Source organism: Carassius auratus, chromosome 25 (genome assembly GCF_003368295.1).
Source record: "Carassius auratus strain Wakin chromosome 25, ASM336829v1, whole genome shotgun sequence".
NCBI classification, from domain to species: domain Eukaryota; kingdom Metazoa; phylum Chordata; class Actinopteri; order Cypriniformes; family Cyprinidae; genus Carassius; species Carassius auratus.
In genome coordinates this window covers 16,001,514-16,027,358 of record NC_039267.1, presented here as the reverse complement: position 1 = coordinate 16,027,358, position 25,845 = coordinate 16,001,514, and the positions used below count along the sequence as shown (strand labels likewise).

The 25,845-nt window shown below is 35.4% G+C and overlaps 1 protein-coding gene across 4 annotated transcripts; it reads right to left on the bottom strand.

Moving 5' to 3' along the window:
- Window positions 1-437: 437 nt before the first annotated feature.
- On the bottom strand, window positions 438-25,471 carry LOC113043510 (receptor for retinol uptake stra6-like). Of its 4 annotated transcripts, none has more exons than XM_026202947.1 (18): window positions 25,303-25,471; window positions 20,430-20,518; window positions 19,201-19,267; window positions 18,040-18,122; window positions 17,783-17,916; window positions 15,270-15,436; window positions 14,980-15,105; window positions 14,356-14,426; window positions 13,353-13,429; window positions 11,726-11,787; window positions 11,439-11,601; window positions 9,766-9,841; window positions 8,915-9,048; window positions 7,652-7,769; window positions 7,410-7,511; window positions 5,369-5,532; window positions 5,079-5,216; window positions 1,099-1,352 (listed from the first exon to the last, which is right to left on the bottom strand). In XM_026202947.1, exons 2-18 carry the CDS (start codon window positions 20,507-20,509, stop codon window positions 1,099-1,101), a joined length of 2,016 nt encoding a protein of 671 aa, XP_026058732.1. In that variant the 5' UTR covers window positions 20,510-20,518; window positions 25,303-25,471. The 4 variants fall into 4 exon arrangements, with proteins under 4 accessions (XP_026058733.1, XP_026058732.1, XP_026058734.1 ...); XM_026202949.1 differs by lacking the exon at window positions 25,303-25,471 and adding an exon at window positions 24,848-24,951; XM_026202950.1 differs by lacking the exon at window positions 25,303-25,471 and adding an exon at window positions 24,474-24,616.
- Window positions 25,472-25,845: the final 374 nt, after the last annotated feature.

Sequence of the window (25,845 nt, the reverse complement as noted above, 5' to 3'; positions counted from 1 at the left end):
ATTTCAAAACAAATAGATATATATATATATATATATAACATATAGCTACAAATATATAAATAAGTCTGAATATAGAAGATATTTATTGAACATCTAAATTCACGAAATTATTTATACATTTAGAATAAAATGTGTAATGGTGCTTATTTTTTCGTTACGGATATTGTGATGAATTCTTGAGAAAACTATTGTGTAGAACAAAAATGTGGTTGGGAACAGTTGCGCTCTCTCAGCATCTGTCTAGTCATATTTATTTTAAATATTCGTAATTCCCCTATGAATAATAAATCGCTGCACGAAAAAAAACCTTCGTGAGCATACTTCAGATTTAAATGGTTTCATTAAAAAATAAAATCATGCTGATTGACACGTCCTTATATAGCCTACGTGACGCCGGAAATGACCCTATTTCCCTTAATTCAACACATAGGGCATACTTTTATTTTTTAAATATTTATTTCATTTAAATCACAAATATGCCATAGGTAGCAGAACAAGACATAATATAGGGAATTATCAAAATTAAGTGTCAATGTGAGACAGATTGTACATTTTGTCAGAGATGGGAACAATTGTACAATTACAATAGATGTACAGACACAGATGAACCCATAATGGACATTACTGGTTTCTTCTGGGATAAGAACATTCTCACCACTGGTCACAACAATGAGTGCAGAAAAAAAGATGCTGAGCGGAAATGAAAAATTTGTCAATTTGCAAATGAGCAGAACCTGTACATTCATAAATAGTCACACATACTAACCTGGCATCAATCAGTTAAATGGGAGTTCAGTGCCAAACTAAATTTCCTGATACGCTAAGCCCAAGACGGAGAGACAGTCTCACTCACACATGCAACAAAAGACACATCAATCCATGCATTCACACACATGTGCAAGGGATCCGTTAACTACAACTGCATGAAGTTCTTCCTGAGGCACTGAGCTGTAAGTGCACTTAGCTAAAACACATGTGCTTCTCTGCTACACCAAAGCATATAATACTATCATCAATATCTGGCCAGAAGCCATTAAGTATGAAAAGGCTGGGGGCAGGGAGGGCCGATCTCCTTCTCCACATGGTGATTTTCAGTCCTCAGTTGCTGGTGGCGGCGCTTTCTGCTTCTTTGCTAGGCTCCTTGATGATGTCTTCCTTTTTGCTGCCCTCCTTGGAGGTCCGGTTGAGGGCTCCGTTGATGAAGCTTTCAGAACTCTGGCACTGGAAGTGTTTCCTGGTGCCCACCAAAGACGGGTTGTTGACCAGCGTGTAGAGGAGCTGCCAGTGCGCTCGCGCCCGCTTGGCGCTCGACACCTTGTTCTGCTTCTTCTCTTGCTGGACTAGTTGAATACCTTCAAATGTTGAACATGTAAGAAACAAGTTAAGCCAACATGTAGATAAAAATATTTAAATTTCACTAAATGTATCTGTAAGCGTCAAGAAATGTGTGTGTGTGTGCATATACACACACACACACACACACATATATAAAAACACATATAAAAAGCATATATATATATATATATATATATATATATATATATATATATATATATATTAGTGATCGACCGATGTATCTGTTTACCGATATTTTTCCCGATATTTAAGCATTTTTCCATAATCGGGTATCGGTTTTGTAATATCGGATTCGCCGATTTACGGCGCCATCTTGTGGCCGTTTTGAGATTTCCGCCATTGCAGCCCGGGCGTCTGAGGAGATCAGTCACCAACAACTCAGTGCACAGGTAAAGTATATGTTCTACTTGGTTTGCTTTAATTAATCAACTTTATTTAACATAACAGACATGCACAAATGAGATCTGAGACATAAATTCCTGATATAGTTAATTTATGCAGCTTGTTTCTAAACAATTGAGACGAACTCATTGAGTTACGTAGTGTTCGTCATGTCCTGCTCCAATAAAGACGTATCTTTACATGAATTAAATAAAACAGACATGAATGAGTGCATGTTGAAAATAAAAAAAATGTTTTTTTTATTCTTTTATTATGTGTTTTATGTTCTGTCGCTGTTATTCTGTTGTACTGCGGAGCTTCTGTCACGAAAACAAATTCCTCGTACGCTATGTGTAAACATACCTGGCAATAAAGCTCATTCTGATTCTGATTCTGATTCTGAAAAGCGTTGAATTTAATTCTCTATCTGTTGTATTTGCTCATCATTAGTCTAGAAGAGAAAGTTTGTTCATAATGCTTAGCAACTGACGGATGATCTGGAGGCTTAAGCACGGCCACTGAATGAAACTTTTGACAAGATTATCTTGTTTAAACACCCTAGATTATATTTTCATTTACTACATAACAATTATTTCGCTAATACACATATAAATATAGCCTACCGCTTTGTGGAAATTAATTATTTATTATCTCCATGCGCGATTGCGGTTGATTAAGTTATAATCAAACAGCACTTTGTCAGTTGGCATTTCATGATTAAACATTAGATTAAATGTAGATCATAAAATGCCAACTGACAAGTGCTGTTTAACTTTATATAGTCTCGGGAAAAAAAGTTCGTTTATATTGCTCAGCACCTGGGTTGATGATCAGGAAGCCTCAAGCACGGCCACTGAATGAAACTTTTGACAAGATTATCTTGTTTAAACACACTAGATTATATTATAATTTACTACATAACAATTATTTCGCTAATACACATATACATATACCGCTTTGTGGAAATTAATTATTTATTATCTCCATGCGCGATCGCGGTTGATTAAATTATAGTCAAACAGCACTTTGTCAGTTGGCATTTCATGATCTAACGTTAGATTGAATCTAGATCATAAAATGCCAACTGACAAGTGCGGTTTAATTTTATATAGTCTCGGGATAAAAGTTTGTTCATATTGCTCAGCACCTGACTGGGTTGATGATCAGGAAGCCTCAAGCACGGCCACTGCATGAAATTTTTGAAGGAAGCAGGCTTACAGGGCAGAATGCTGAAAGACTCGGTTTTCTACACTAAAGCCTAGTTCTGCTTAACTGGGAGTATTAAGTTACACTACTAAATAGCTATGCACTCCTAAATAGCCCTCCCGCCCCCACCAATATGTTAGAATCATTTTTGTGCTTTATTTTTTTTACCCGTTTTTATTTTTTTACCTCATCAAAGCTTTTATTTTAAAACAAAGACACTTGCACTTGCACAGTGCACTTAAATTTTTTGGACTCAGACCCCTCTATTTATTTGTGTATAAATATAAAGGTTTTTTTGTATGCAAGGAAGGAGTGATTGTTATAAATAAAATGTTTTTTTTTCAGCTCATTTGTGTTGTAATAATTGTCAGAAACAGAAGTATAACAGTAAATAAATATCGGTTCTGCATATCGGTTATCGGGTACATAAACATGCAAATAATCGGTATCGGTATCGGTTATAAAAAATCAATATCGGTCGATCACTAATATATATATATATATATATATGCTTTTCGCACTGTATTTTGATTCACTAAAAAGAACAAGATTCATTCGTTCGGAAGTTGAACTCTGTTAGCGCTGTTATAATTCACTATAAAGAGCCGAGTCATAAGAGTCATTCGTTCGGAAATTAAACACCAGTAGCGCGTTTATGATTCACTATAAAGAACCGAGTCATATGAGTCATTCGTTCGAAAATTAAACCGCAGTAGCGCGGTGTGTTTATGATTCACTATAAAGAACGGAGTCATAAGAGTCATTCGTTCGGAAAATAAACCCCAGTAGAGCGGTATGTTTATGATTCACTAAAGCGGGGCTCATAAGAGTCCATCGTTTGTGATTAGGACTTAATCAAAATAAATAAATAAATAAATAAATAAAAATAATAATTTTTTCACGTATATAGCCTACTTTGATTCACTAAAAAGAACCGGCTCATATATTATTATTTAATAACGTTACATGATGCGCGAACGCATTCATGTGTGCATTTTTTTGTTGTTTTATTGACGTGGCGCTGAAGAATAATAAGCGGTGCAATAATTTGTAGTCTTTCCTTCTTAATATATTAAGTTAAACATTTGCTTTTTAATGGGTGTTAAATAAATATTCTTTAAAAATTAAATCTATAATAAAGGTAATTGATGCAAATAGATATCGTCCACATAAGAGAGCGCTACTACAGTAGGCCTATCACAGTTGGAACATATCACAATGTGCCATTATCATATGGAGAGTGTAAAAACTATGAGTCACACATATGAAACTGTCAATAACAAGCTCAGTCTGTGTAACCTACCAGTTTTGCCAATTCTTCTCAGATAATAATTAATATTGTATGCAAATACAAACATGCAAATCAGATTCCTCCAGTTTTTGAATGCAACAAGCATCAGTACGTCTGTATGTGTAAAATCAACAAAAGACAGGGCTATTTAATGTTGAATATACACCATCTGCTGCCTATCATCCTGTAAAACACATCAAACGCTGGCAGATCTGACTCTGACTTGAGAGGACAGACACATAAAGATCTAATTTCATCTCCGTTCTGCTATATGAAGAGAGATGAGCAATGCAATCTGGGAATGCACAGAGGATGTTCACACTATGGGCTCTGCTGTGTTTCTCTGTCAGGTCTGATTGAGCAGCAGCAGGGCCACGGTGACTTATTGCACATCGGGGCCCAATTTATCCTGACAAATATAATGATTGCGGGAGCGCTCGCCTGCTGCGTGCGGGGCAACATGATGAATCAATTACTCCAACCAACCGTCTATGCATATAGACATGAATCACTCAAGAGAAATCAAACACAGATCGATATGAATCCTGGTTAGATTTCACACAGAAGAACTAACATTATTTGAAATGAGCTTGGTGCATTTTTGTTTCCTCAGAAAGAATCAGGCCTGAAATGTACAGCTTCCACACACTCACTGATAAATCTCACTAGACAAACTGAATGAGCGCAGCTTTTAAACACTAAACCGCATCCTCAGACAAGCAGCTCTGAATTAGTTCTGAAGACTAAAAGCTTTGAGTTTGAGTCCAGACTCTGGAACAGGTTGCTCTCCGGTGAATTAAATACAATCATCCTGAAGTAATAAAGAAGAAGTAAAAGCTCAGACCTTCTTCAGCATCTCTGATCCTCTGTGCAGAGAGACCGTCCTGGCCTGAGGTTTGCAGCAGCAGCCCGCAGAAGGCCTTCATCACGGGGTGAGACTGACTCACCTCGATCTTCAGGTAATGAGCGTAGCAGCGGTATCCTGCAGACACAGAAGAGACAATCTACATACAAATGACAATCACATCCCACATCTGACGCGACCGAGAGGAAGCACTTTTATCAGACACTTATCAGTGCACTCATTTTGAGCAGGGTGTCTGAATATAAATGTGTCGCTCTGTGAAGCAGTACCTGGGTCAAAGGGCTCGACGTTGCGGTTGAGAAGGCTGATATCCAAGCGTCCTAAGTGGACTATGTTGAAAAGGGCAGTGGTGACTATCCTCCAGATGCCCACTATAACACCAACCATGACATTAACTAGGAAAAGCATGTAGCTGAGAAGAAACAGGCTTCCTCTGTGGAGAAAAAAATATAAACAAAAATTACCCAAAGTTTGGAAACAGTTTGATTCTTCATACAGGCTTAAGGATGTACAGTATATATACAGTGGGTTACACTTTATTAGAAGGTGTCCTTTATACAGTGTAATTCTACATTTAAGTGCGGAGTAATATGAATCAACTACATGTACTTACTATATAGTTAGGGTTAGGTGAAGGGTTCGGCTTAGGGTTACTTGCATATAATTATGCATCATTTATTGTTATTATAATAGTAAGTATATGTAATGTGTAACAAGGACGCCTTAAAATAAAGTGTTACCATACAGTGCATAACTAAAATAAAACAGTAGATACTCTTTTTTTGTGTGTAAATATCACTACACACTATAAACATAACTATAAAATACAGTTTTTCTCAGTCATTTCTCAAATGAAATTCTCAAAACTCCTTGTACAACCTCCAGATCATCGAGTCATTTAAACACATCACAAAACCAGTTTCTCATTCTTTTGAACAAGTTGCGATTGCTTTTGTACATTCATGCAATTATGCACATTTATTTGCAGTTTCCTACATTATCAGAGGCTAATGTCATGTCGCTCAAAATAAATGATATAGTTTTTTGTGCAATAGTCTCACCCCTCAAAACATCTAGTCTTTAGTTCATCGTATAAGTCATGAAATGCAAAACGGTTCATCTAGTTGTCGTAAACTGCCAAGCACACATTATTATTAGACTTTTTGTCAATTTGGCATGAATTGTGCAAGTGAATCTTGACTAATGAAGAGAATGTAGATGATAAACCATTTCTCTGAGATAGCTCAAAGGTTCATCTCATGAATCTTCAGTTGGAAAGCTTATACTGTACTGTATAGACAGAGGAAAACACAAGAGTTACACATCCTGACAATTGACTTATTTTCATCTTTGTGCCCATTTATCTTTTTCCTTTTCTATATAACAATGGCATTGTAAAGGTTTTTTTGGTTTTTTATTTGTTTTATATTTTTGGTCAGACCACTAGTACTGTAAAAGTGTAACTGGGAATTCTATCCAGAATCTTTCAATCAATACCCCACATACAATAATGTGTAAATATGTACTTTCGAAATGGAAATATGACATAAATAAGCATATGGCATAGTGTTCAATACAGTAGTTTCCATCAGAACATCCCTCCAGAGCACACTGTTATATTGACAACATGAATAAACAATTTGACTGTCTTATCCGTAAACTATGACACAAGGACTCGTCATTCTGATGGCACTGACATGTTCATTGACACAGATATCTATTTTTGAGAGATGAACTAAGGATTTTGAGCAAGAGACTTACTTTTGCAGGTAATCCATGGTGTTTTGCTCTTTGTACGAGTCGTTTTGAGAAATTAACGTATTGTTTTGCTAATCTCAAGGATGATTCGAGAAATGCACCAAAGCGACTGAGAAAAACTGTAAAATATGATTGTGGTTTGGCACAGCTTGTCTGTGAACAACGGCTCTGTGTAGTTAATACTCCTTCATGTGAAATCAGGCATGTGTAGAGATTCACCGCTGGTTACAGAACCGGCTTTACTGACAAGATGTGCATTAATTATCACATGCGACTTATCGTGCAGCCCTTACAGACAGACAAAAAGACTGAGAGATGACAGACAGACAGAGAGAGAGATAGACAGACAGAACGGTGTTGCAAAAATAAAATAATTAATATCAGAAAAGCCTTCTAATATGAAATTCTGAAGAACTGCTTCAAAAGTTTAATAACAATGTAGAGAAAGAAGACAGGTGTTTATTGTTGGCCAATCTTTCATGGCCTATACCAGATGCTGAATGTACACCAACATTAAAAGTTACAGTTCGTAATATTATGTATAACTGGCACCTGTTGTTCAGATCTTTTGTTCCTGCGTCCTTCTTAACGAACAAGAACCTGGAGGTCAGATGCTGGACCAGCACAGCCACGAACAGCATCAGCCAGAAGGGCCTTCAGAAGAGAACATGAGAGTGAGAAGCATCTTAAGAGGCACTTCACGGCTCATGAGGAGAGAGGACTGATAGGAGGATATAGCTGAGATTCGTGGCTCACGGGGTCACAGAGAAAGTGAGGAGAGCCAAGCCACTCACCACATCCTGCCGATAATGTGGAACAGCATGAGATTGGTGCCATACAGGACGGGGATGATGATGAGGAAGACAGCGAACAGAATGCAGATGAAGAACACCAGAGTCTGGATCACCATACCTGGACACAGACACAATCACAACACATGCAGGACTAATCAAACATGCTCATAGCCACTTGACAAAAACTGAAAATAATATTTTATGTTTCATATTCATGTTATATTATATGTAAATAATATGATATTACTTCATATTAATGTTATATTATTTCATATTATTAAATTGTCATAAAAAATGAATAATAATTAATTGAAAAAGATATTAATAAAATTATAAATATAAGATTAAGTATTTAAATGTAAAAAGCACTCTGTAAATAATGTTCTATTTTTTAAATAGTTTTTTATAGCCTGTAAAGTGCTAACTATAAAAATATTTTTCATATAGTTATAATGATTAATGTGTGTGTGTGTGTATATATATATATATATATATATAAATTCATATATAATTAATATAAATTATATATATAATTCATATATAATTATATAAATTCATATATAAATTCAATATTTTCACTAAAAACTGCACAAACACTGCCTTATTTATTATTATTATTATTAGTAGTAGTAGTTTTTTAAATCTAAATATAATAACTTTCTGTTGATTGTAAATTATAATAATACATTTTGATATATTTTATAATATATTTAAATGATATCATTATAATATAATAATATATTTTAGTATATAAATAAACATAACTGAACAACAAAAGCATTATCAAATAAATACATATTTGAATAAATATAAAAAATAAATAACCAAATACACACACTAAATATATATACATTATTTGTATCTTTTTTTTAACAAACTCCATCCTTTTTGCTTTTTTAATAAATGTCCATAAATGCACATTATTCTAAAGATTTTTTTTTAAAATCACAACAATAATCTCCATCTATGATGGATTTCTATTGTGTGCTAATGTACTAATCCACGTGTGGAGAGAAAAGTTCATAAGAAGAAAAATATCCACAATGATCCAGAAATGTTCTCCGCTACATTTAATAAAAACTTAATTGTTTCATTAATTGTTTATAAAAACTGTTCATCAGTTCAGATTTAGTTTGTTCCAGTACACAAATCCAGGCAAAAATGTTTCCGATGGTCTTTCTCACACTTTTACACTAGAGTGAAGAGCGTTGTGCCGTGAGAACGAGGGGCTTGTGGAACAGAAGAGCAGAAGCGTGCTCTCACCGAGACAGATGAAGGCGGCCTGATAGCTGGTGAAGCCCATCCAGCAGACCAGCGCGGGCCGGGACGGTCGGATGCTCCTGTGGCAGTTATACACAGTGAAGACGTCTCCTCTGTACAGTGCCTTCAGATTAGACCTGAGTGAACACAGACACAGCCTTCAGTGCACTAACACACACACACACACACACACACACACACACACACACACACACACACACACACACACACAGCACTGCGGAAATATAGGTAATGAGGGCGTTTCTTTTTTTGAAGAAGTAACAGATGAAATTGCAGGTCACAGAGTCAGACTGCCATTAATGACATTTAAAAACTCAATTTGAAAAGTGATTATTTTTAATATGCTATTCCTGACTGTAATTACCTCGTTCTCATTAGCCTAGTAAATGATTTTTCCTGTGTCACCTCCAGCTAGTCAGTTATGATAAAGTTATTAGTAAGAGGTCTTAAATAATTTTGTGTTCAGTTTTAGTTATACAGTGGCACGAGAAGGCTTTTGCCCCCTTCCAAAATTTTTAAAGTTTTTTGCTTATGTCACATTTAAAAGATTCAGATCATCAAACAAATTTAAATATTACACAGAGTTAATGCAAGTAAATACAAAATGCAGTTTTGCATTAAGGGAAAAAAGCTGTCCAAACCTGTATGGCTGTACAAACCATACATAATAAATGCACACAGTACACATACATATATCATGCAAACAAAAACTTTTATTTCAGATGCGATTAATCGTTTGTCAGCACTATCTAAAGGTGACATCTGCGTTTCTGTGGTCATGTGACGGTAGTGTAGCAGCTGAAGAGCACTGAATGTGTGTTAGTTAGGGTCACCTGTGCAGGACCATGGACCTCATGAGCATGAGCAGGTTGAGCAGACAGGACAGGGTCACCGCTGACAGATAGCAAACTGAAACACAACACAATCACATGAGCCACAAACACACGCTCACAGCCTCAGCACTCTTTCCCACTCCAGGTACAGAAAGTGGATGTGTGTGTGTGATGCATGCAAACCTCCTGCAGTCTGGATCAATGCAAGCTCACATTTGCATGGCTGTGCTGGCATACATTAGCTTATAAGAGATCATCATTAAAGCTACGCTGACCAACTGCACTGATCCAAATTACTGTCTCACTGTAATTACTTTATAACGAAATGGTTTAAGTGTCGTTTATGTGAATACCACCTAATAAATTCAGGTCCACATATAATCTGATTATGGAGGAGAATCAACAGAGTTCAGTGTAACGGCTTAAAAAATTATTAAAATTAATCGGTTTGTCTTATATTTACTGAATAATAAGAAGTGCTGTCAAACGATTAATCGCGATTAAATCGCATTGAAAATAAACATTTTGTTTATATTATATATGTGTGTGTGCTGTGTATATTTATTATGTCTATATAAATACACATGTAAATATTTAAGAAAAATGTTATCTTTATATATTAAATATATTTATCTGTAATATAAATATATACAGGTTCATGTAAATATTTTCAAAACACATCCTGTATGTGTGTGTATTTATATACACATAATAAATATACACAGTACACACAGATATATTATGTAAATAAAAACTTTTATTTTGGATGCGATTAATCATTTGACAGGACTAAAAATAAGACAATTTGAATAAATGCATGGAAAAAAAAATATTTTCAATATATATTAGGGGTGCTCCGATCACGATCGTCCGATCGTTATGCGCATCTCGTCAGCCGGTTATTTAATCAGCGGTTAATTCCATCAGGTGCGTGATTTCTCATAGAGCAGCTGTTATTACACAGAGCCGTTGTTAATAGAGAAGATGCGCAAATCCACTTCATTTTCAGCGTTTATTGGCGCATCTTCATATATATACTATATTTTTAAGTTCTAATGTTGTAAAAATTTTCAAGTAGTGCTTAATTACTAATTACTAAATTACAGCTAAATTAACATTTATAGTAAACTGTGTGTTTTTTTTAATAGAAAAAGACAACAGCTTGTTAGTCATATATTTAAATATAATTATTAATTATAAATGAGATTTGACATAAAATATAATTATTATAATTGTGTATTTAATTATAATTATACATTGGTAGTGATGAGGTTGCAATTTAATACAATTTAGTACATTTAAAATATATTTACTTTAGTTATGTTAGTCAACCAACACATCAAAACAGTGTACTTTAAAGTATGACAAAAGTATAAAAAATGATTCAAATCTTTTAAAAAGTTTTTTAAAGTAAAACTTTTAATTATTATAATGTGCACTTCCTGAGTTTACTGAAATGTGTTAAAAACATAGCAATGTAAGAGCACACTTAAGTTGCATTTATCTATTTACATACATATACATATTAAAACATCCTCATCCAAAATGGCAAATAGGCTTTCCAACTAATGTAAATCAAGATATACATAGTGTAATAGTGGTCCATTTGTGAGAGAGATCAAATCACATCCAAGTCCTAAGTAAGAGAAGTACGAGAATGACAACTGACTCACTTTCCACACACCACAGATAGTAGATGACAATCCTGACCACCTCCTGACGGTCATCTGACAGGATGATATTGAACCCGGCCAACAGGAAGGCGATGTTTTCGTCTACTCCTCTGCGGACGATGTGTAGGGTGGGCAGCACGCCCGAGACCAGTAAGAGCGCCATCTAAGACATTCACAAGAATAGAGGATGCCTTGAAATGCTACATTAAATTTAACAAAAGCACGGGAATTAATACTTTTAGACAGAAATAACTCTAAAAATGGCTCTTCTTTTTTGAAGAGTTTACCTGATAAACCGCAATGAATGCCACAACCACAGAGATCGCCAGTTTCAAAGGGAACCTAAAAACTAATGGAAAAGAAATTAAATTACAATAAATAAATACAAACAGTGCTTTCTAAAAGTTCGGGGTTGGTAAGTCTCTTCTGCTCACCAAGTCTGCGTTTATTTGATCAAAAATACAGTAAAAATGTGAAGTATTATTAATATATATATATATATATATAATTTGTTTTCTAAGTGAACATATTGTAAAATGTAATTTATTCCTGTGATGCAAAACATTACTCCAGTCTTCATACACATGATCCTTCAGAAATCCCTCTAATATACTGATTTGCTAGTCACGAAACATTTATAATTATCAATAACAATTTTTATTATATTTATCCATTTTTTTCAATTATCTTTGATAAATAGAATGTTTTAAAAGGACAGCTTTTACAACTTTTAAAGCATAAAATGTCTTCACTGTAACTTTCCATCATTTAAATGCATCGACAGTTGCTGAAAAAAGAAGGAAAAAAGAAAAGAAAAGAAAAATAAATCTTACTGATACCAAAAATTGGGATGGTAGTATATACAGTTGAGGACAAAAGTTTACACCCCCCCCCCCCTCCTTTCAGAATATGCAAAATGTTAACTATTTTACCAAAATAATACAGAGTAGTTGTTCATGAGTCCCTTGTTTGTTCTGAACAGTTAAACTGCCTGCTGTTCTTCAGAAAAATCCCTTAGGTCCCACAAATTCTTTGGTTTTTTGAACCCTTTCCAACAATGACTGTATGATTTTGAGATCCATCTTTTCATATTGAGGACAGCTGATGGACTCATACACATCTAATACAGAAGGTTCAAACACTCGCTGATGCTCCAGAAGGAAAAACCATGCATTAAGAGAAAACCTTTGAAAAAAAAAATTATGTGTATATTCTTCTTTTTTCATTTAGTGCTGCTTTTCAGAAGCTACCGAAGATAGTTACATGTTTCCCAGAAGACAAATTAAGTAAAATTTACCCTGATCTTCAAATTCAAAATGTTTTCACACCCCGGCTCTTAATGCATGTTTTTTCCTTCTGGAGCATCAGCGAGCGATTGCACCTTCTGTGATAGGTGTGTAGGAGTCCCTCAGTGGTCCTCGGTGTGAAAAGACGGCTCTCAAAATCATAGTCATTGTTGGAAAGGGTGAAAAAAAAATGCTGGAAAACCAAAGAAATTGCGGGACTTTAGGGATATTTCTGAATTACTTCTGAATTACAGCAGGCAGTTTAACTGTTCAGAACAAACAAGGGACTCATGAACAACTATCACTCAACAAAAAAATCTGATCATTCAGCTAACAACACAGTATTAAGAATCAAGGGGACGTAATAACCTTAATATTCTTTCAAATGCATATTCTTCATATTCTTTTTTTATAATTTCAACTATTATTCTCCTTGTGGAATATATGTAAACATCTTTTATGTGAAATCTTATTCAGATCAGTACTAAATAAACAATAACATGCATTTTGTATGATCCCTCTTATTTTGGTAAAATAAAATTTAGCACATTCTGGAGGGGGGCATGGGAGGGTAAACTTTTGACCTCAACTGTATATATTTTTGACATTTTAATTTATTTTATTTTACCATCCTCTGGTGTGTAGATGTACGACTTGGCAGCATCCCTGAGCCTTTCAAACAGTTTGGGTTTTGATGCGCTGGAACTGCAAATGCAAGTGTCAAAAACAACAACAACAACAAAAAAAAAAAAAATACAATTTAATATAATTTTAAAAATAACAACCCTTCATATTCTTTCAAATGCACAGTTAGACAAATAATAGATTTTTATTACAGCTTCAGTCATCCTTCACACAATGGCTTTTAATGGGATTCGAACCTACAACCTTTAGACAACCAGTCTAAACCTGCAACCTCATGGCCTCTTGAATATTCCTTATTCCATATACCTTCCTACATAATTGCCAGTCTTATCAATGGATATTTCCCTTCATTACACTGCGTTCCTATGTAGACTGTATCATACCAACATCAAGGAGTTTCCACGCAACAGGAAACATTTCCTCACATTACTCACGGGACTATAATCAATGACATTTCAGACGCTCAGAATATTTTTGCATGAAGGAGATCAGCATCTGTACAGTACAGACAAACTGAATGGCATTCAGACTCCAGCAGTGGATCTCTATCTACCAGTCTTTGCATAAGTCAATTTACAGTCGGTGTGATTCACCACCGGTCAATGGAAATGAGGAAGGAAGTAGTCTATGGACAGTATCCCATCTGACTGGCTGTTGTACAGTGGACTGATGCTACAATAGAAAATACCTCATCTTTCCTTGCCTTCACTGCAATTAAAATCCACTTATTTAGCCACATTTTTGTTTTTTACAAGATTAGTTCACATTGCAGAATGCCAAGAATTTTAATATGCGACAAAATATGGCCTGTAATGTGTTTAGTATTTTTATGTATAGTATTTATTTAGTATTTATAGTATTTTTATGCATTATATGGGGTTTGAAGCTCACTGTGGAATTCTTGTTATGGGTTACTAACATAACATCTGCTGTTTTTTAGCTTCTTTGGGTTAATAAATAATATTGTCCATGTGAATGTGCATCACCTGATTTTGGTGGGCTTTTTCTTCTTGAGAATCTCTTTCACATAATCTCTGTAATAACTGCTACTGAGGTCCTGCAAGAAAAACAAATCTTTAGATAGTAACATTCATTCCGTTCATGCTGATCTGAATCTTTAAATGACATATCTCAAAAATAAAAACTTTGATCTAGATCTTATGAATGGATTGCTCCTCTCTTATTTCATCCGAACATACGATTAAAGCTGAATAACACTGCTATTGTGCGTTTCTTATGAGAAAACAACACTCTGTTTGTGTAAAGTGCCCTGCGAGTCAAACATAAACCCGTCCCACTGAGCTGCTTACAATGATTAGAGCTCAGGAATGCAGGTGCGAGTTTACAAACTCCCCTCTTGCCTTTCCATGCTGCTAAGTCCCTTCATTATGAATTAACACAGCGGTGCTTAACTGGCGGGTCGTGACCCCAAAATGGGTCACAGGTCTGTTGCAACAGGGTCGCATGAAGTACAGCAGGAAAAACAATGTTAAATACAGATTGATCAATAAGAGTGTCCATGATAAAGGACTAATATTTAAAAAATCTAGTTTAAAACACAACCAAGTATTCCTAATGGTTTAATGTTTTAATAGATATTTTAGACGGACCTCAGAGGCGTTGCTCGTCTCTGTGTTCTGCAAGCCTTTGAACAGAAGCAGTGGATACTGGAAACTAAGAAAAGCCAGACAAGCGATCTGAGGAAGACTGCTCAACAGCACATAGTACTTATAAATCTGCAGACAAGGACAAAAACAGACAAATCAATGTCAAACAACAGTGCAGTGCTTTATCTGGCTATATTACCCACACATTTTTTAGTGCAAATCAATCATGAAATTTAGAGCGCATAAACTATGCTTGTACTCTACAGGTGATGTTTCAGTACTGTAAGTCGTACCTGTGGTGTTTTGGGACAGTCCACTTTCTGCCAGACCAGAACTCCAAAGTGTGTCCACGACAGCAGGCTGCCCAAGACGTAACCCACCTTGTTATGCAGCGTACCGCAGGCCAGAAGAGGATAGTACAACGCGGGGTAGTACAACAGCGCCAGGATCAGCCAGAACTCTACAGACATAAAATATAGTCCAGTGAAGTGACGTGACATTCAGCCAAGTATGGTGAGCTATACTCAGAATTTGTGCTCTGCATTTAACCCATCCAAAGTGCGCACGCACACACACACACACACACACACAGTGGGCAGCCATTTATGCTGCGGCGCCTGGGGAGCAGTTGGGGGTTCGGTGCCTTGCTCAAGGGCACCTCAGTCGTGGTATCACCATCCCGAGACTTGAACCCACAACCTTAGGGTTAGGAGTCAAACTCTCTAACCATTAGGCCACAACTTCCCCCTGAAGTTGTAAACTGACTTAAATTTGGGCCTGTTTCTCATACAAATCTATTCAATGGCTTCAGAATAATTGGAATATTGACTTTTTTTTCGAAGACTGATAAGTGACACTTTTTTATGCTCAAGATGAACTGATTATTATTTTTTCTATTTCTGTAACTAAATAAAGTTATACTATAAAAATCTAAAAGCCATTGTAACATTTTATTAACAATATATTTTTTTTGCTGTTATTTTATCTCTTTATTCTTTAGAGTATTCTAGCAAATGATGGCATTTATCAGAGGGGCAGATTTTAAAGAACCAATAACGGTTCAAAATTTTGAATAGCTATACAAATATTCATCAAAACAATTACGTGTTTAAAGGGATAGTTCACCTTAAAATTAAAATCACCCTGAATGATTTACTCAAACCATCCTAGGTGTATATGACTTTCTTCCAATACAATCAGAGTTATACAATGCACTGGCTCTTCAAAACTTTATAATGGCAGTGAATGGGGGTTAAGATTTTGATAGTCTCAAAAAATGGCTGTTGACCAGTAAACAAACCACTCAAAGCAATTATCTTTCTCCTCCTAACTGTTCAAGAAGAAGTCTTTTGCATTCCATTCTTTTGTGTTCAACGAATGAAAAAATCTGTTTCTGAATGACCAGAGAGTGAATAAATGCTGATCATTTTTAGGTGCACCTTTGAATGCAGAGTTACAGGATTGTCCCTGAAGTGTACTGTAAGTTAATTAGACTAAAATGACTACATGCTGCTTGATCAAATTATTTTTAAACTATGAAAACAGCAAAAGAATTTCATATTATCAAGAATGGGGAAATAACAATAGTGGGCCATCCACACTAACTAACACTGACTTATTAAGTCGGAGTCCAAATTCACTTATTAAAGCAGCAAACATTTACATAACACAAACAAAGCCTTGTCTGAGGCCCTGTTTGCTAAAGAATAAAAAATGCAGGCGATAATCCAATTACAAAACCCAACTAAGAAGGACTAGCAGTTCAGAGAAAAGGAAAAAAAAAAGGATCAGGTAGGGTGCTACTTTTGATCCTCTTGTGTGAACTGAGCCTAGTTTGGATAGCTGCCATCTGGTGAACAGAGAGAGTGTTCATTTGATAGCACCAGTGAAGGGTGAGCCACTATACCCCTCCAACACACTGAATTTCCCAAACTCTTTGGTGGCCCGAAAGTCTTTGATTTACATTATGATAGAAAAGAATGATTTTTTCTGAATCTATAAAGAATTTAAATCTTCATAACATTATTGGTTCAGACCAAATTGGTTTAAGTGCACATAGGTGGCGATTCAAAATTAATTCCTCGTAGGAATCGAACCAACAACCTTCCTTTCGCTAGTCCTAAATCTTAGGGTGCAGGTGCACTTAGGGCATGTCTGAATCCACTTTTGCTAGTTTAATAAGGGAAAAAAATGGTCGGTGGGCCAGACGCATGGTTCAAAATGGTTGTACCAATTCTCTTAATGAGTAATGAGTGTGTTTTGGACGTAACATGCAATAAACCAGTCTCATCTCCCATTCCCCCATTGTAATCCCTTCATTTTTATTATTTGGCATGTTTGTGTGCTGCTGGGATTCACTGTGTGTGTAATGCACATAGCATACATGAATTGTGCATCCGCCTTATAGATGCATATTACTTACCAAAATTAACCATGGTATTAATATAAATACAATCAAAATTGTGCAACACTTTCCATAGTTAAACAAATAATTAATAAAAATACCATGTCATTGACTTTAGACCAAGTTTAAGTTGCGTCAATAGCGCAAACACAATAGCAACTCGCCTACAAAGCGCCTGAACACACCTTGTTTCCTGATCAGCACGCCCATGAGCGCACAAATTATTAATGTGTCAGGCTGAAACTTGAAAAAGAAAAAAAAAAAACACTGTGAGTGTATGATAGAGCCCTCTACCACTAGCCCACATCATAAAATCAAGCATAAAAACTGAATAAATACTGCCATAATCACACTATAAATGCATTTCGCCACTCCACCAAGCAAGAAGTCTTGTCACCATACCTTTGTTGTTGACATCTTTAGTGAAGGGGAGAGGATGGTGACTGAGGACCATTCCAACCAGTTTGCAGAGGAGGACGCCATACACGGCTACAGCAAGACCCTTGTGTTGTGTGTGGTCTAAAAAATTGACTGGGCTGAAGAACAGAACAGAAAACTTTTGCACATGCAAACTGAAACTGGCCAAGGAGCTGCTACATAGTGGCTAAAATGGTCTGAGAGTGATTTTAGCATGTGGTTCTGGGTGATGTCAAACTGACCTGAGTAAACCTGTGAGTCCCCTTTGATTGTCACCCAGCTTCTGTCGTCTGGCCAGGATGGCGAGAATCAGCATGACCACCAGCTTTGGACATAAAGAGAGGTCAATTTGTCAGTTTAACATCCTCTGAAGGCCCACCAGAGGCCGGTGCAGCTGGGACATTGACCCTTTATTAACCCCTTCTGCACCACAGCTTCTGGGTTCACAGACCCATGTGAAACAAGGGCAGAACCCATTTCCGCAGACGCTGCCTCTGTTTCTGGTGTGAGTAAGTGCACTATCAGAGAGCACAGGCCTGGGATCAGTGACCTGCAGTGACCTGTAACACTTTTAGGAAGCGGCATGGCCAAAGGTGACCTCTGAGTCCACATGGGTCCATCTTAGTCAATTAGCATCTGTCTTTTTGTGTAAATATCAAAGGGCCAGGAGCTCAGTGGGAAGATGAGTGACAACAAATAATATGAACAGGTTTGAAATGTTCTTCACATTTTTTAGACAAAATTACTACGAGAGTACCATGATATCTGGTGGAAATATTATTTTTGCAATGGTTATTATCGTTAACTAAAACCATAAAATCTTTTTTTTTTTTAATCTTAAAATAAATATAAATGAAAAAAAGAAATTTCAGCAAGTTGTCAAGTCAATTACATACATAAACATGTATAAAAAATATACAATAAAAAAAACTTTAAAACATATTATAGTTATAATGAAAACAGAAACTGTAAAAATAAAAACAATCAAAATATGAATAAAAACGTATAGTATATCAATGATATTAAACTAACACTGGAGAATGTGTTCTGTAGATCTTGCTATGGGATTTTTCCACATAAAATTAAAATGAATTGAATGAATGAACAAATTAATAAATATATAAAATATTTATTTATTCATTTAATAATCCAAAATTAGGACTTTTTACAAATTATTTACTCAAGATTCAGAAAAATAGGAAAACATGAATAGTTTATTATAAGGTTATTTCTAGATTTTGACATATAGATGCATCTTAAAATATCACAATATTGTCTGCTTAATCGTCCCTGCCATTGCATTTTGGTCTATCATTATTACTTTGATACATATCATGGTACTGACTTTAAAAAATAAGAAAACATATAAAGAAACCAGTATGTCTCATCTGAAGGGAACTCACAGATATTGCAGCAATGCATATGTGGAAGAGGCCTTCGTCAGCTGTGGGGTCACATGGTGGGATAACTCTGAAAATTTCACAAACACAGAGTATTTATCATAAGCTGGTGAGATCCAGGCCGGTTACTCAGCCTGCACACGCTCCCTTCCTCGCCTCCGTTCCCAAGCAATAGACCATTACTAACAAGAGCACTTCTACTGAACCTCTTCAAGTGAAGATTATTCATTTAAACCCATTGTTGTAAGTAATGTGACTGACGTGTAACGCTTTGGAGTTAACTGAAAATGTTGGCATGGACTTACGACTACTAAAGTCCATGCTAAAAGAAACTCTGAGATGAATGAAAAGATCCGGATTGTGTTTGGTTTGAGTAAGTCTCGGACGAGGCTAACGTGTGACGCACTCAAGAAACTCTAGATTCACAGTTTGGTGTCTTGTTACCTAAAACCCAGCCGAAAAGTCTCTTGTATATGCGAGAAGAATCAAAGATGAGATCAAAGTCAGAAAATCTCTACATGAATAGCAGTGATGGATGTGCATATCACTTTCAGCAGAAATATGATCAGAAATGTTTGCACACCTGTAGACTTGGAACCATATAAATGTTCTGGGTAGTGCATTATGAGATGACAACAGACTATATGATGAGCAGCAATAAAGATGATATCTAATCAATATCTGATGACCTTAACCATGTTATCTAGCTGAAATCACAGAAGTTAATATCTAAACCCAGAGAACCCATGAATGCATTTATTTATCATCTATTTTTTAAATATACTGTAAATTGCAATAATATAAATACAAAATTATAAATACACAATTATTTATAAATAACAATTATATATTTTAAAATGTGTAATTTCTTTTTTACATTACTAATATTATATATATTATATATATATATATATATATATATATATATATATATATATATATATATATATATAAACTATACAATTTGCAAATTATAAAAACTAAATTCTAGGGTTTGATTTGAAATATATATAAATATATATATAAACACTTTTTTTAAAAAATTTGTTAATATTTTTTGTCATGTTATAGAATTTATACCTTTTACATATAAAATTATGATGCAAACTATGTAAAAAAAGCAATTTTTTTAACTAATTTTTTCCCACTTATAACAAAACACAACAAAGTTTTGATTTAATTTTTAAATGCACCATAAAGAAACATTCATAAGACAAATTAAAAGTACTTACTCAACAGGAGGTTTGGTGGGCAATGCATTTTCGTACCAGTCTGAGTAGTCATAGTCATCTTTCACAGTTTCAGCACTCATGGTGCCAACCTACAGATGAAACAGAAGTTTCAATGAGCTCCAATAACTTAGACAGCAGCTCCTGAGAGACGCAAATGCCCTAATTGTTCAGTTCTTGTCCCTAAAGTCTTCTTCTCTCCTCCTCTCTCGCCCCTTGTTCAGGTGCCGTTACCACTGTGACTGAGAGCTGTGAGGAGCAATGTGACAGCTCCCTTTCTGAAGCATGCCAACCCAAAACTTCTTTGCTTCAGCTTGGATCTCTTTTTCAGATGGAGGATTACCAACTCACTGGAAACCAGGAGAGAGAGAGAGAAGCAATGGAGAGTGAGAAAGAGGGGGTGTGAACTGGACTTATAAAACAGACTGGAACTGTGTGGGGGCCGAATGCTGACATATTCCACCATGATAACAGGGAAATTCATGTGGGAGAGCGTTTTTCCAGTTATCAGGTGGAGATTCCCAATGCTGACTCAAAGCGTGAGGTATAAGGAAATCATTTCCCTGAACCACACACTTGTATTGACACACACATGAGGAATCAAATCAGACGCAGTACAGGTTACACTTTCTGAAGTGCTTTTATTTTGTCATGACTGCAGAATATTATCTACAAAAGATAAACAATGAGGTTTTCAAACTGATATTCTAACACAGTCTCAGATATTTGTATTAGTGCTGTCAAATGATTAATCGTGATCAATCGCATCCAAAATAAACGTTTTTGTTTACATTTTGTATATTTATATATATTTATTATTTATATATAAATACACACACATACAGTACATATTTTAAAAGTATTAACATGTTTATATTCATATTATTATATTTCATATTATGTATATCTTTAATATATAAACAACATATTTTTCTTACATGCATGCGTTTGTATTTATATATCCATAATAAATATATACAGTATACACACATAAATTATGTAAACAAAGCAACTTTTATTAATAGCGATAAATTATTGACAGCACTAGTTTTTAACCTAAGGTGTTTTTTAAGATGCCTAAACCTACCGTGTTGTCATTTTTGTAGATTAGACTAAAAATCACTCGAAACACTGGCCAACTTGCCAAGTTGTTCTTACGAACACTGGTTTTCACTAGACAAAACATCAATTGATGGACTGGAGTGGTGTGGATAACTTGTGGATTATTGTGATGATTTTATCAGCTGTTTGGACTCTCATTCTGACGGCACCCATTCACTGGTGAATAAATGTTGCAGTGCTAAATTTCTCCAAATCTGTTCGAATTCAGAAATAAACTCTACATCTTGAATCGCCTGAAGGTGAGTACGTTTTCAGATTTATTTTTTATTTTTTTTGTGAACTGTTCCTTTAAGGAGTGTTGCCACACCCATTAAAATGACCACGCCCCTTCTTCAGTAGGAGGGAACTTGGAGGTTTTAGCAAGCTTCAGCTGCACTGTTGCCCTCATTATGCTGGGATTATAATCAAAGACGGTTAAGAAAAGCTCCAAAAATCCATTTATAACAATGATCGAGAACTTGAGAAAGGGCAAACCTTCTCAAACCACATTCGTGGAGACAAAAGCAAAGCAGGATTTACAAACAAAGGCCGCAGAACAAAGAATGCTTTGTTTACATCATAAAAAAAAAATGTGCCTGAAAGTTTGCTTATATCTGGTTTCGGAGAAGGTCAACGGTTGGTTCTGATGCATCCAATTTCCAAATAATTTTGACAATGAATTATGAAACCTATCTGGATCTACCTGAGAGATATAAGGCTAACAAATTTCTGAACTTTGATTATCTTATCCTCTCCTATCTCAAAGAACCCAATGCAGCCCCCCCCAAAAAAAAGATACAGTGGACCATTCGCATGAACCATCTCACGGCTCTATTTATTTCCAAAATGAGTCAGGCTGACACATGAAGAAGCTTGATCTGTGTAATATCCCTCCTACAGCTACATTCACAGCGTTTCATACTGGACTGGTGCTGGCGTAACAAACGACCCCAACCGAATTACACTGAGAGTCCCGTCAGCATCATGGACCACCATTGTGGACAGCCTTTGAAACGGCGTAGATTCATTCGAGCACGGTTAAACCTAAATGGGATCCTGTCAGTGTCCACAGGAGCTCTTGTCAAGGATGAAACTGATTAAGAAGGCAACACCATTGAGCACACAGCCCATGATAGATGCTCACTGTAATGACTTCATATGAGCCACCATCACTCAAGAGCTCTGGGGACGACCTCCAGTCACCATTTACCAAGAAAACAGTCTCTGTTGTGCCGTGCCACTGACAGTGAAGCTTTTAGTGGAGGATAAAGAAGGTCAGGTGACAACCGAGGCTGCCATTGCATTAGCTGACGATGAATTTCTAGCTGTACATGGAGAAGAGATGCAGTTGAAGTTAATAAAGATAAAGTACATGAGAAATGAATGATGAAAACTGAAAATGAATGCATTTATCTATCATGTATTTTTTATATACTGTAAATTGCAATAATATAAATACAAAATTATATATTAATACACAATTATTTATAAATAATTATATTTTAAAATGTGTAATTTCTTTTTTACGTTACTACACACACACACACACACACACACACACACACACACATACATATACATATATATATAGATAGATAGATAGACAGAGAGACAGAGAGATAGATAGATAGATAGATAGATAGATAGATAGATAGATAGATAGATAGATAGATAGATAGATAGATAGATAGATAGATAGATAGATAGATGTGTGTATTATAAGCTTAAACATTTACATATATATATTAGCTATAAAATTCGCTAATTATAAAAACTAAATTCTAGGGTTTGATTTGAAATATATATAAATATATATATATAAACACTTAATCTGTTTTTAATATGTATTATTATTTTTGGCATGTTAGAATTTATATCTTTTACATATAAAATTATGATGCAAACTGTATTACAAAAAGCGTTTTTTTGTTTTTCATTCATTTTTCGCACTTATAACAAAACACAACAAAGTTTTGATTGAATATTTAAATGCACCATAAAGAAACATTCATAAGACAAATTAAAAGTACTTACTCAATAGGAGGTTTGGTGGGCAATGCATTTTTGTACCAGTCTGAGTAGTCATAGTCATCTTATTTCCCAATGCAGCCACCACCCCCCGCGCCCCCCCCAAAAAGGTACAGTGCTCCATTCACTGAGACATGAACCACCTCACGGCTCTATTTATTTCCAAAATGAGTCAGGCTGACACATGAAAAAGCTTGATCTGTGTAATATTCCTCCTACAGCTACATGGCACATCTGAAAATGGCACATCTGAACAGAATCATCGCTCACATATTCCAGGATGGTAAGTCACATAATATTATAATAATATTAACAGCAACAAGACTAATGTAGTACCTCCGGATTACATTCATACTATATAACATACTTTTTTTAGCAGTTGAGAAGTACAGTAATTCTACTTATTTGCTAGTTGCTATCGCTAGGCAGTTTTAGCATAAATAAAGTGGTATAAAGTGATATTACATCAGTTATTGTCAAGCAAGCTGAAAATATGCAATTATTTGCATATACACAGTAGGCCTATATTCACTAAAACAGTTTTTATTCCTGCTATTACTATATAGTTTATCCTTGCTAAATACAAACTATCTATATAATGTTGCTATATCCAACTTAACCAGCATAGAAGTGAATACTCATTTAAAGTGAAATAGCCTACTTTACAGCAAATTTCAGTAACTTTTGAGTTGACTATTGTTAAATCACATTAAAATGTGTTACATTCTGTACAAAATATGTGTGGTATAAATAAATAAAGATAAAAAAATAATATATGTCGTTTTGTTCTGTGTAAAAACACTAAACTAGTCGGCGCCACAGTGAGGGTCTTGCTAAGGTTTTCTCAGAGACTTTTAGCATGTTGCTAAGCAGTTTCTAAGGTGTGTTGGTGGGTTAAGCGCCAAAAAAAATGCTCACCCCAAAGTTTGGAGTTGTAGCTCAGATTCCTCATTTCAGCGTCTATGGGATTTTCTCAACATGTTATGTGTGTAAGTAACACTCAATCATCGTGTGTAGCACGTGAGTCCAGACGTCGAAGTATTAAGAGGTTTGTTCAGTGTGTGTTTGTGTGAAACAGTTAAACTAACTAGTTCTCCTCGAGGCTCATGACAGGTGCAAGGGGTTTGTTACACTCCAGTCTGTTAATTTGCTTTTGTTTATTAACAAGTGCGTGACGTTGGTTCGCTAACGTTACTTAGCATCAGTAACGTATTTTTATGAATTCACTACGCCGTTTTATCAGTTGTTTTTTTAATGCCACGTGTGAAACGCAAATTATTTTCATAACTCACCAGCTCCTGACTTCAGATAAAAATGCCCGCCTGACACACGCACGCGCGTGGCGCGCGCGCACGTTGATTCACCTGACATTTAATGAACAATTATGGATGATTGTGTGAACCGATCAATCGTACCGTGCATCTTTGGTGCATTCATACACAAGACATTTATGCAACTTTTCTGTTGACGTTTATGATATATTTTGAACGTGCTTGCCTGTTAAATAGCCTATGTGTGTATTTAAATGGCTTTTTTATATCATGCTCGATTTACTTTATTTTCTGATTTTATCATTTTTTTTCTTTGTGAAAAGTACGAAGGTTTATTATTATTTTATTATTAATATTATTTAAATTTCCCAATAGCATTACTTTTAGCATTAAATACCAGTAAAATACAGCTAAGTCACTAAAATGAAAACCATTTAATCCAATTCTATTAAATTTAATTATGAATGACTCCTTACCTTGATTTCAAGAAATCCAGAAGTTCAGTCCCTCCTTGACACCCTTTTGCAGTGAGCATTCAGAAATCAAGTTTCTTCAGCAAAGAGGGTTTTGGGTATCACACACACGCGTGTTTCCTATGTGTCACAGCTTTGCAATAACCTTATGTTCAGTGTTTTGAATGGTGTTTTGTATGAACACTGCATGCCGTCTCTGCAGACTTTGACCTTTTTTTGCAGTGGCCACAATATCTTGGTATGAACTTCGGAAGAAAAAAGACACAAGGAAAGTGCTGTTGTAAGGTAGGACACCTCTTGGCTGAAGTTCAGCGCAGTGGCCTTTGATCACTCACTGATACGAAACATCAAGGGAAACTGATATGTTTTGCTCTGCATTCACATAGTAAAAGAGCAAATTGTTCTGTAATGGCATGCAAACCTTACAAAAACATTTCTATTTTATTGCTGTACACACCAATGCACACATGCATTGCATGCATGTCACAGAAACAGGAGGTGTATACCATAGGATGAAGCTTTATAATGCCTTTAATTGTCTGTGGG

Excerpts from the sequence above, each read along its gene's own strand:
- LOC113043510 (XM_026202947.1), bottom strand. The coding sequence starts at position 20,509 with ATGAGTGCTGAAACTGTGAAAGATGACTATGACTACTCAGACTGGTAC. Across the intron at positions 17,917-18,039 it reads GGACTCACAGGTTTACTCAG|CCCAGTCAATTTTTTAGACC; the intron begins GTCAGTTTGACA and ends TCTGTTCTTCAG. Across the intron at positions 15,106-15,269 it reads ACTGTCCCAAAACACCACAG|ATTTATAAGTACTATGTGCT; the intron begins GTACGACTTACA and ends CCTTGTCTGCAG.